Source organism: Pleurodeles waltl, chromosome 6, assembly GCF_031143425.1.
Source record: "Pleurodeles waltl isolate 20211129_DDA chromosome 6, aPleWal1.hap1.20221129, whole genome shotgun sequence".
NCBI lineage: Eukaryota > Metazoa > Chordata > Amphibia > Caudata > Salamandridae > Pleurodeles > Pleurodeles waltl.
In genome coordinates, this window is record NC_090445.1 from 1,182,609,917 (window position 1) to 1,182,622,851 (window position 12,935).

Sequence of the window (12,935 nt, forward strand, 5' to 3'; positions counted from 1 at the left end):
TGCACTAGCTCCTCATTTGAAATCAAGGGTGCCCCGGGGGTCAGCGCATCCCTCGATCTTTTTCAGATTACCGCAACAATGTACTTTTCAAAGCGCAGGGGGGCATTCCTTCAGCTCGGGTCGTGGTGGTGATTCCCAGCACGGCAATGCGCTTAGAAGCGCAAAGGGCACAAAGAAGCACTCTCTAAGCGCTAATAATATACAAAACAGCACTCCTCCTACTGTGGCTAGTTGTAGGGGTTAGAGGCCACGGCACCCTGCCCTGGAGACAATGGAGGGGGGAAGCACAGGGCTAGCAGGCCCAAAAACAGGCCAGCACAAGGGATGCAGATGGTGGCAGTTCCTCCTAGTGACCAGGCAGGTCACAGGTCAGCACAACAGCAGCAGTCCATGGTGGTTCCTGGTGAATCCATTGAGCAGCATCCTGTGTCCAGTTCCAGCAGAGCCTCTGGAGTCCAAAGAATGTCTAAATTGTGGGGAAAATTCCCCTCTACTTATACACAGTTTACAGTGTGTTTTCAATGAGGAGAAGAGGGGGTTTCAACCAGTTACAACTGGTTCTAAGAGTGTCCCCTATCTCCTCCAGCAGAAGCTCCAAACATCAGTTGGGGTAAACAGTCCTATTGTGTGAGGCCAGGGCACAGCCTTTACCAATGCCCGCCTCTCCCTTCTCTCAGCCCAGGAAGACTATTCAGTATGTAGATGCACCTCTGTGACACCTCCACCCTCCCTGTGTAGGTTGTCTGAAAGTTATGCAGAAAGCCCAACTGTCACTCTGCCCAGATGTGGACTGGAGTCAAGCTGCAAAACACCAGCGTCATAAGCACAGAGAAATGCTAACTTCCTAAAAGTGGCATTTCTGCAATGATAGTAAAAAATCCACCTACCCCAGTAGGCAACATTTCTCACTACCATTACTATCATACCAAACATGCCTACGCTACCCCTCATAAATCAGACTCCTTACACATAAGGCAGGGCACTTCCAATGCAATCCTATGAGAAGGCAGCACTCACAGCAGTGAGAATCCAAATAAGCTGTTTGTCACTACCAGGACAGGCCACATTACTAGGCACATGTCCCGACCTCTACATACATGGCACCCTGCCCATAGGGCTAGCTAGGGTGTGCCTTAGGGGTGACTTACATATAGACACAGGGGATTTCTGGGCCTGGCAAGTAAATATAGATGCCAGGTCCATGTGGCAGAAGACTGTGCACAGAGGCCCTGCACTAGCAGGCCTAACAGAAGGTTTGAAAGGCTACCTCAGTGGGTGGCGCAAGCAGTGCTGCAGGCCCACTAGTAGAATTTAATTTATAGGTCCTGGGCATAGGGATACAACTTTACAAGGGACTTATAGGTAAATTAAATATGCCAATTAGGTATAAGCCAATCATACCAAGATTACAAGGGAGAGCACATGCACTTTAGCACTGATTAGCAGTGAAAAAGTGCTCAGAGTCATAACGTCAGCCAACAGGGGTCAGAAAAATAAGGAGGAAAAGGCAAAAACTTTGGCGAATGACCCTGTAAAAGGCCTGGGTCCAACATAGTGGATTCGGGAATGTCACAAATCATAACAAAAACCCTAGTTAGTCAATAAAATCTTTCGAAATTCTAAGTGTCAAACTCATAAAGAGTATTAATGGCATCCTAAGTAAGAACATTTCAAAATAATGGGACAGAGTTTCAGGAGGAAAATAGAAATTTGCCCCCGATCTATGAAAACCAGGGTTCTTTTTATATTATAAGCAAATTATGCATATTAATATGCATAATTAATAATTAATTAATAAAACTGCAAACTCAGCATGGTACAAATCATGGTTAGCTCGCATTGGCAAATCAAAAACAATTTCGTAAATCTAAAAGGTTCTTAACACTAAATCATTTCTTAAATTAAGAGAAATCTGCTTGCTTCCTTAGCAACTGCACTCCGGAGATGCAAAGCACAATTTGAAACATTTTCTTAACTATAGCTCCTAGAATGTATTATTCTGTAGACCTGCATCGGAACCAGCAGCGAAAATCCTCCAAAATGGTACATAATAATGGAAGAACTCATTCATCAGATGCAAACATTTTTCAGTGTTGAGGTAACCACAATTCTCACTGCCAGAGAGCAACTATGAGAACCAACTGAGACCACTCCCTTTAGATCAAGATCAGAACTCCCAAAATGAGAGAACAAGGTGGAAAGGGTGGGAAAAGAACAACGTTGCAATCACATCCGAAGCCTGTCCCAGATTTTGAAGCATGAAGTGGGAGACCTAGTGCTAAGAGGCAGAAGAAATAGACGTGCCTCTGACCAGAACATCGTAGCTGGAAATGGTCTTTCTCATGAATACATCCACCACTGGAGTAACAAATAAGTGACGTGTAGAAACCCATCCTGACACAAGGTGGGTTCCAAGGAAGGGAAACGCAGTTGTGATATTAGATCTTAGAAGAAAAAGTATGCTGTTAAAATGTAGCAGAATATAACAAGACCAGCAACACTAACATTAAACAAACTAGGTTTCCACAAGCAGAACCTAGCCTGCTTCAGGAATACAAAAATTCAATTAATTTAAGTAGTAAAAAGCAATGATTTGGGGTTTCTTGTTTTTACACTTTTTGATTAACGGAACCAGTTAAACCTGTAAGAGATATTTGAGTGATCTGAAGCACCCAAAAGACTTGTTGTTTTTGCAGTCACTCTAAGACCTTACATTTGTGAGAGGGATAGTCAAAGGCTCTGGGCTCACCATGCACAAATGTACAATATACTTAAGTAACACAAAAGAATGATAGACGGAGTGCTGAAACGTTTTAAACACTTACCCTCAGTCACAGATCTGGGTTAAATCCACCATTCATTCCTTTGCTCACAGTGCCACCCCTGTTTGGACCCAGCCATATGCAAATCAGTCTTGACCCTGCTCCCCATGGGAACATTCCAGCCCAAACTGCCTGGCCAAGTCCTCCATGAAACAAGCATCTTTGGACCAGTTTCAACCAATCTAGCTTGAATCCAGTGGCACAGTGAGCATGATCACTTTGGACACTCAGGATAGATACATCCTGCTGGAGGGTTCACTGGAGGGTACCCTGTTAATATTTTATGTGTCTACGCCATACCCCATCCAGTATGCATCAAACCAGACTGACAGCCATCAGGGACTTAATAGCCATCCTCCCCCACGTAGTGATGATCATAGGGTGCTGACTTTAATGACATTATGGACACACATGAATGGTATGGACCTGAAAGTTTCACTCCCAGACGCAGGCAGGGCTTGAAGGATCAGACAAGGGGACCTGGCCTCAGTGATTCATGGCGAATGTTGCACCCTGATGACTTGGGCTTTACACATGCTTCAGCCGCTCATGGCTCTTTCGCCTGCATAGATTATCTGCTTTGCCAGCCAATAACATCCTCTGCTGTTCAGGGTCCAAGGTCCTGTCCTGGGGAATATCAGACCATGCATCGGTCGTGCCCTGGTTTGACTTGTCCTCCAGAAGTGCCCGTCTAATCTGGCGCCTTAAAGGCTGGTTCCTTCAAGACGAAAAGTTCACAAAACACTGACTTCCAAGCCTTCCTCGTTACTACTGAGGGATCTGTAGAATCTACCACAACCCTTTTGGAGATGGGTAAGTCATACATGAGGGGTGTGGCTTGCTCTTTTGTCCAGGCAGCAAACTGTGAAAAACATAATTGACTGGCCACACCAAAAAGAGAACAGTGTGATACCCCACGTCAAGGGCAGCTCTGCAGCAAAGGTGGAGGACTCAAGAGTAATCTATGATGTCTTCACACAATACTAGAGGGAACTTTATGCTCATAAACCATGCCCTGGAGCTTCCACAGCAACCCCTTTGGTAGAGGAGCTTCCTTTTCCTTGTCTATCCCCTCAGGATAAACCTGCCACAGTCCAAGAAATCACCACAGAAGAAATCAGGACCTCAACCCAGGGAAATCTCCTGGGCCCAATGATTCCATGTGGAGTTTTATTACTGGTTTAGCTCTGAATTGGCCCTGCCTCTCCTCATGCGCTACACAGACGCTATGCCCTATGGCCACTTCTCCCTGGAGACCGATCAAGCCACAATCGTGGTTCTACCCAAGCTGGGTCGCACCCTGACCACCTGCGCTTCTTTTCAGCCCATATTCCTCATTAATATCGGGATTAAATTGTATGACAAGATTTTGGCTAATTGACAGTTGAAGGTCCTCCATACTCCAACCAGACCAATGTGGGTTTTTTCCCCAGCACAGTACCAGACACTGTTTCTGTCACATACACATAGCATTGTTCTGCATCAAAGCTCTCAGAGGACCTACAGCTCTGCTGTCATTAGACTTTGAAAATGCTTGCAACACAGAGAACTGGACCTACCTAGATGAAGTGATTGGCAGTGTGGACCTTGGCCCTCTGTTCCAGGCGCATGTGAGGGTCCTCATTGCGGGTGCTCAAGTGCAGGTTTATGGTGTCATATCTGACCTTTTTCATGTGCAGTAAGGCACTAGGCAGGGGTGTCCATTATCCTCACTTTTGTTTGCGTTCACTATCGAGCCACTAGAGGTGTGGATCCGGTGTGACACCCAGGTATGAGGATTTGACAGGGGGTTGGCGATGGAAAATCGAATAGCCCTGTACGCTGACCTGTTTGCAAACGATGTCCTCTTGTTCATATCCAAACCAGCTGAGACGGGGCCTAGAGAGGCTTCCCATTTTTCAAGAGGAAGACAGTGAAGCAGGCCCTTATCACCAGCGGACTGGACTATAAGACCACACCCTATGCAAGCACCACAACTGAAGTCATGCAAAGACTCCAGATGATCCAGAATGCAGCTGCCAGACTGATCCTCATCCTGCCCAAGAGAACCCACATCACTCAGCACCTGAAGGACCTCCATTGGCTCCTGATCCAGAAAAGATGCCACTTCAAGCTCCTGACCCATGCCCACATAGCACTCCACAACCAAGAAGCCCCATCTTCACCTCCTCTAACCGACCAGGAACCTCCGCACATATCGCCCTTGCAAAAACACCACGCATACGCTGCTGTTGTGCTGGAGGATGTTCCTTCTCCCACCCTGCCTCCAAAGCCTGGAACACCCTCCCCCTCCGCACCCTCACTAACCCACTTCAGAAACGGACTGAAAACCCAGCTTTTCAAATCAACACCTGCAGCAAGCGCCTGGATACCCACTCGGGTGACAAGCTGCGCTATGCAGATAACACCTGATTGATTGATTGAGAGTGCAGCACATCATTAATGTCTTCAGGAAAGCCCTGGGGCTTCACTTCATCTGGGGCAAATCTCTATTGGTTCCAATACAGGGGGACCGCAGAGATGAGGCCTGGCAATCAACGATCCCAGTGCATTAGGTTAGTTTCCACTACCTGGGGGTGTATGTCTCCTGGGAGCAAGACTTGATGTGGAACCAGAATCTTACCCCTGTTATGTGCAGGGTCAAGGAGGACCTTTCACTCTAGCTTAATCTCTCTCTCAACCCCATGGGTAGGATAGACTTATGTAAGATGATGATTTTGCCCAAATTCCTGTATGCCCTACACAATTATCCCTTCCACATTCCACAAACATGGTTTGATTCAGTCCTGGCCATGGGTCGGAGATGTTTTTGGGCTGGAAGCACCCCCGGTGGCCTTTAAGAAATGCACTCGAGCAATGTTTGACAGTAGCTTGGCAATGGGGGACCTACAGTTGTACTAATGGGTGCATGGGGTGGGATGACCTGACCTACCGGGGTGAGTTGGCACTGCTGGGACTTGACAACATGTTCCACGTCTTGCATGATGGCACAACTCCTTTTGATATCTCGGAGGTCACCCAGGTGGCCTTAAAAGTGTGGAGGGCAGCGCTCGACTGGCTGGGATGGAATTGCAGACTTACTTCAGAGACCCCACTTTGGGCAGGTAGATGGTTATCTCAGGTGTCCTTTCTGGAAGGATTTAAAGAGTGAGATTCTATCTGATTGTCACGACTTTGCGACATATGTGGCGGTCAACACATGAGATCCTTCCAGGAATTCTAGACAGAATTTCAAATGCCATCCTCCAAGTTTTACCACTACCTGCAACTTCGTCATGCCCTGCAGGCCCAGAGTAAGAAGCTCCAGGACCTTCCTGAATGCAGTCTCCTGGAAAATAAAATCCTTATGGGTCACTTTGGCAAAGTCAGGGTATCCCAGATCTACAAATCCCTTGTGATACATTTGTCAACCTCATTGCTCCCGCTGAAGGAACGGTGGGAAGGTTGGGTGGGATCCATAGACGAGGCGGACTGGTATGATGCCTGCATGGCTCATAGCACTTTAGTTATTACAGCCAGACTCTGCTTCATTCAAATAAAATACTTCCACCAAGCCGACATGACCCCTCTTCGCTTGTGGAAGGCGGGGCTGACGGACTCCAGAGCCTGTCGTAGGTGTGAGTACCCAACAGGGGGTTTCTTTCATGTTGTGTGGCAATGCACTGTGATACAGAGATTCTGGTCTACTGTTTTAACCGTTTTATTAGCGGTGGTAGGTATAACTATTGATGTTGATCCGAAAATTGTTCTGCTTGGGATCCTAGATAGGCTAGGTGGCCCTAGGAGGCCAGGACCTTGGTGGCTAAACGCAACATTGCACGCAATTGGACCTCCCCTGTGGCACCTTTGATAGAGATGTGGAATAAAGGGGTGGATTGGTGTGGCACAATGAAAGAAACAATCTACAAGGCCAGGGGATGCTCCTACAAATAAGATAAAGTATGGAAAAGTTGTGGGACTATCACAGATTGCCGAACTAGCTTACATTTATAGCACCCTCTGTTTAAGTGGGGTGGTTGTTTTGTGGGATTCGTTCTAACTTCATATTACACTGATGATGTGATTTATAATGATCCCTTTTATGTACAAGGCAAAAGGTTTGTTGTTAACCTGCAAAATGTTAGTAAAATGCTTCTATAACATAAGAAAACTGTGCCCTTGGATATCCATCTATCCACCATCAATTTAGTTGCCCTTTATGCAAGATGTTGAAAACCTTCACCATTTCTCAAAACAATTATATGACATTAAAAACCCTGGCCTACAAATTTTTCAAAGTGGTAAGAAAATATAAAGTAGTAGCAGTATGTTTAGTTCAAAATAAAATTCTTACGCTTTTGAGTAATTCAGAATGAAGTCAACGCCTTTTTCGCTGTCGAACTGTATGTCGCGTGGCAAATCACTATGACAATGAGCATCAATGCTGAGGGGAAAGCCAGGATGCCATTCCTTCCATCTGTAAAACAATTAAAAGAAGCATTTTCAATGCAACGTGTCTCGCATTTGCTCGAGTTAGAGCTATTAGAGTTGTAAAGAAAAAAAAACACAGCGCGATCACACTATGTAAAATGCAGCGTGATCGCGACGCATGGAAAATAAACAGATAAAGCAGTCCGGACACCATGCTGAAAACATTGGGCCTTGTATGTTTTTGGTAGTTTACCGGTGCTGTGTAGGTGGGCTAAACACCGAAAAAGGCATGGCGTATGCATGCCTTTCACAAATGAAAGCAAGCAGATTTTGAAAGGCAAGCCCACGAACCAATGAAAGTGACTGAAGTGACATGGGCATGGTTGGAAGCCCAAAGCGAGATTACAGAATGGGACGGAGCGCTTTGCGCTCGCCCATAAGAAGGGGGCTATTAAAGGTCAGGACTGTCAATGCTGCTGATGTATTGCTTTTTATTCATTGTGGGACCAAGCAGTAGTTGAGTTGTTGTTTGACAATAGGCGGGTGGTATTGTAAATGTCAGAGCTTCCTTGAACTTCACCATCTTGCCCCCCTTCTGCCTCACTTTTCTTCCTTTTACCTTTGAACACTGATGTGCTCAGAGAAACTTGACGGACATACCAAAAGCACAGTTACCATTAGAAATCGAAATTACATTTGTTCTTGTAGAAATCATAGGTGTTCAAAAGGTATTTGACACAGGGAGATGTAAACGTCACAGCAGCCTCTACTGTGACAGGCTGCAAGCCCTTTCAACAAACTCCACCCTCTCAAACGCCTCCGTCTCCCATTGACTCCTCATACCCAATTTGTCAGAAGTAACAGACCACTTACCAGTAGAAATCAAGCAGTAAACCAAATACAACTGGGAATAAAAAGTATTTAGCCAAGAGGTGCAAAGAAAAGTACTAAGGGGACAAGTAAAGTACATTTAAAAAGGTGCTTTGGCTAACAATGTGGCAATCCCAGTGTGTAATGTATTTATAAAGCAATCATGTTTATCGTGGATACTGAGTGGAGCCACTAAGTAAAGCATATCAACAAAAAAAGTGTATTTATGGTAATGTAATACCAATTTTAGAACGGATTCCTCATTTAAAAAAGTAAAAGTCGTTGTTTGAAAACAAGACTTAAATATACCAATGTCAGAAAGTATTAAGAGGATGAGATTAGAGTTAGGTTTAAGAAGCCTCTGTGTAAAGCCTACATAATCTTAATAGACTCTTAAAAAACAGTTGCAGGCTTCTGCTTAAAACCAGTATTTGAAAGTGACGCAGAATGGGTCGTGCCAGAAAGAGTGGTTGGTCAAACATTGATTTAGAAGTACGATGTGTCTAATGCTTTGCTTATGTTCCAAATGACAGAATCGATAAGGCAAGCAAAACAAGCACACTTAAGGTCTTTTTGGTAATGATTAAAAGGTGTGGACATATTATTGAAAAGATCCGTCTTGGATGAGTCTTGTCTGTGACTCTAACAATGAACAGTTTTGATTTTTTAATACAAGTGACAGTCAAGCATATTCGAAGACAAATATTGCTTGCCGGACTGTGGCTGTTACTACACCATTCATTTAATATTATAAATGAATTTGTTATTTAAAAAAAATAACTGATTGATTGTATAGCAATGATTGGGGCTTCTTACCCTTACCTACACCTTGGTTACTCTCTATTTTTAAAATGTTGACATATAGACCCTAATGATAATACTCTGGCTAACTCCTTAAAACAAAGCTATATTGGCTATCCTTTAGCCTAGTCTGTTCTTGAAATACTGAAGTCTGGGACAGATTACTTCACAACAGGGAGGTAGTAGCATGTGTTTACCATATTGGACATATTACACATTAAAGAATCCTGGAATTTGGATATACAGACTCTTCAGGGCCCGGAGGTCTCCTCCAGCCAGGCTCTAAAAATGTCAAGCAAAGGTAGGTCTGAAGGTCGTTCAGCCACATTTGTATCTAGAAATTTGAAGTTGGCACTTATTTGATTGATGTACAATCTAGATTGATTTTTGTTCTTAAGTGATGCTCAGCAGGGAGCCATGCTGATAGTTAATGTCTATTTACACCCAATAATCAGTAAACAGAGATGTGTAATCAAAATGCTGGCTGACAGCCTGAAAGTATTAAAGTTATGGTATTGTAAAGCTGGTTTTATCATAGTAGGGGATTTTAATCTGAGCCTAATGCACTGTAGCACTGATGATGATTAGTCCCAGGACCAAGATACGTACAACTTGAATTAATTGAAAAGGAAATGATATAGAGGAAATTGATAAATGTACTAAACAGTTTGGGATTGTGATGCTAAATGGCCAATTTACATCTGCAAGTGCAGACACTAATACAAGTGTCAACAAGATAACTCACAGTCCTGGATTATAAATGAGCATCCCTTCCTATCCGCTCATGTTTTGAGAATTTTATAATAGACTCTAGAACAAGCAACCATTACGAGCAGACACCCAAGTCAATACGACTGGTCAGCAGTAGCTAAAAACAAATGGGGTGGGGGTAATTTCCGACAGCCATTTAGTTAAATGGAAATATAAGACGAGCTGTTAAATTACAAGACATTCCGTTGACACATGAAGATTCAAATAAAACAGAGTTTTGGAATTACATTTCTGCCTCAATATTACTCAAGCTTTCAATGACGGATCCAAAATACAAGATCACGAATAGACACAAAGGGTGGTTTTCAGCTGAAATAAAATAACAGACAAGGCTACTGGGAAAATCACCACATACAGCAAAGAATCATACAGGCAACGAGAGAGCTACAAAAACGTAGAGTGTTGCGATGTAAACATGAAAAGCTGGTGGGAAATGCAAAATTTACTGATAAGGAAAGGAATGATTAGAATGAGATCTTTCCTGCAAGGCATGAGATAGATGGAAATTCTGGCGATATACTAATATTTGGGAAGGAAATAGCCAAAGCTGGGTAAAGATTAGTAAAATCAATGTATTTTACAGAAGCTACTTATACTAGCCTAGCCTTAGTAAATCTGGACAATGTCATGTCAGAGTCATCTAATGATTTGAGCAGATGCCTTACAGCTCTAATAGCTCATGCTAGTTATGTGACATTGCTAGAAAACATCAGATTAAGTATCAATCTACTGTTCTGATACTTGAGTGAACTTACAGTAGTTCGTAGACACCAGGCTGGCACCTATATTCAGTTAGGGATAGGTAGGAAAATGTGTAGGTTAGTTAGTTTTCCAGAACACTAGTGGTGTAACTTGGTGCAATCATGGTGCTGAAAGGTTAACTGTATTATTAAGAGGTCACAGCATGATTGTGCAAAAAAGCAATAAGCAAGGTTGAGACGAGCCTGGTACCAGAAGCCAACATTCTTTAGATAGGATGTACCCTCAGAGCAGCAAATTCACAGTTACGTGGAAACTCAACCAAGAGATACATTTCAGCACCATGACTGTGACTAAAGTAAGGAATATTGTTTAAACATGAACATGGCGGCATACTGGCTGAGTGATTTACAGACATCCAGCAGTCCGTTCTTGATGTTTTCATTATATCATCCAATAAGAGCGTGGAGCATGCTGCTGAGAGTGATTTAATATGGAAATTGTTTCTTACTATATGTAACTGGCATTGAGAAAGGCATATATATAAATATATATATATATTCATTTTTTATTTTTTTATATTTTTAATGGATTTTCCTCTTATTACAGTAATATTATCATAACGCAGGACCCAAAATATTTTCTTCATTTATAATAAACACCACAGGTAAGTAATAGATGGTTCAAATATCATGGGACACATAAAATCAATAGTATGTGTAACAATCTCATAATTCTTGCACATGGTCAGGAGTTCAAATTCCCTCTGTCTATACCTCCTCAGTCCTTCCCTCTGTCTATACCACGTGCTCCCCTCCAATCTCAGTTCCACAGACATCTGGGGTTGCAATGTTTTTACAAAACCCAAAGGAGTCCCTCCAACCACCCTATATCTTGTCTAATTGTCTGGAACAGACCCTTCCCTTATATGTCACTCTCTTCGCCCCATGTGTAAGTCCATACCAGTTTCCCATTTCAACTTCATGAGCACCCTCATGGATCCCCAGTTCAATTCTAATTCACGTTTTGCCACACCCAATACCATTACCTTTGCATTACCTCTGTTTCGCACTTCAAGCAATTAGGGATTGCACGCTGTCCAATTCTGTAAAACGTACTCCTATTGCAGTACACCTGGTGAAGGATTTTCAGCTTAATCAAGCATAACCTCATTTTTATCACTGCTTACCTATTATATTGTTAATAACCTGAGCCACTTTTTTAAATTAATGCGTCTAACCTAGGTCAGGCAACAACAGAAAACAGAGTATGTCACACAAAACTGGGCAGAATTCCAAATCTTGTCCTGCAATATAGAGATGATACATTAATACTTGACAGAATAAGATATGGTCTTCAACATACAATATTAGGACTAGATAAGCATAGATAAAGCCATCTAAAGGTGAAAGCTATGACATTTGTTATGATGATTGGGAAGCACTTTAAAAAGAAAAGCAGCTGGGATCCAACTGTCGTCTATAACTATAGTGTAGCCAGCTGCAAAAATTCAGGAGCAACATTTCAGGAAATGGCAAATCCTCAGGCCAATTTAGCAGCAGTTAAGGCAAAAGCCACCTCACTAATGTGTGCCTTGATCAAACATTTGGAAAAATCTATCCAGATCAGCACTGATACCATTTCTGGATATTTAGTTGAACGTTTTACTTAAACCAAAATATGGTTTAGAAGCTTACCATTGCAGGTTTAAGACCTGAAATCACTTAACATAATTTCAACTGCTTAGGAAACTATTTACCCTTTCTATGCCGGCCATGCAAGCAATTCCTACCATTAATATTCTGATCTTGATTTTCTGGTCTACTGAGATATTTGGACCGAACAAGTGTGGCTTCTTTAGGTGAAGTGAAAACTGTATTGTGGCCTGAAATACAAAAAACTGTGCTCTTGGCCCATGGCATCAGGCTATGAAAACAGAATTAAAGACAATGGACCTAAAATAATTTGAAAAGAAAAAGTGCTTCAATCCACATTGAAAATAAAAAAAATAATTACAAATAAAATTATAGAAGACTTCTTTTGAAATATTTTCCAAACGGAAGCATGCATGTTAGTACAATGTTTAGATCGCTCTTTATTGTTACAAACTTATATAGCTGGTTCAGATTGTTCTTAAATTATTAAAAATAACTATGGTCCGCAAATAGAAGTACTGGTGGCAATATACAAATAAATAGAACGAATAAGAGCGTGGAAAGCTGCAGTTTCTGTCTGTATGCAAGTAAGCTTCTAACCCTCATACTCTGCTGTTCCTATAGATTAATTTAAATTAGGAAGCAATGATGTATTAGTATTTTAAATAGAACAAAGTTATGCTACTTTGATAATGCATTATCTTTGAGTAACACTTTTCATATTTCTTGTATGGAGCACGGGGAGCATGATATTGGTTCTATGATTTTAGCATGGTGATAATATGTTGATGAAATTAACATATTTTTTATTAATCGTCAAAGTGTATTCAGTCATTCATTTGAAAACACTGGAGGGCCACACAATCACATTGATGACAGTCAAAGAAATAATCTAATATGCGACTAA

At 42.3% G+C, this 12,935-nt stretch overlaps 1 protein-coding gene across 1 annotated transcript in view; it reads right to left on the bottom strand.

The window, feature by feature from the left end:
• Window positions 1–12,935, bottom strand: part of ALOX5 (arachidonate 5-lipoxygenase) — an 859,090-nt gene that overhangs the window by 546,598 nt on the left and 299,557 nt on the right. Inside the window, exon 4 of the mRNA XM_069240432.1 lies at window positions 7,156–7,278. Coding sequence (XP_069096533.1) covers window positions 7,156–7,278 — 123 coding nt within the window. The remainder of the gene's footprint in view (window positions 1–7,155; window positions 7,279–12,935) is intronic.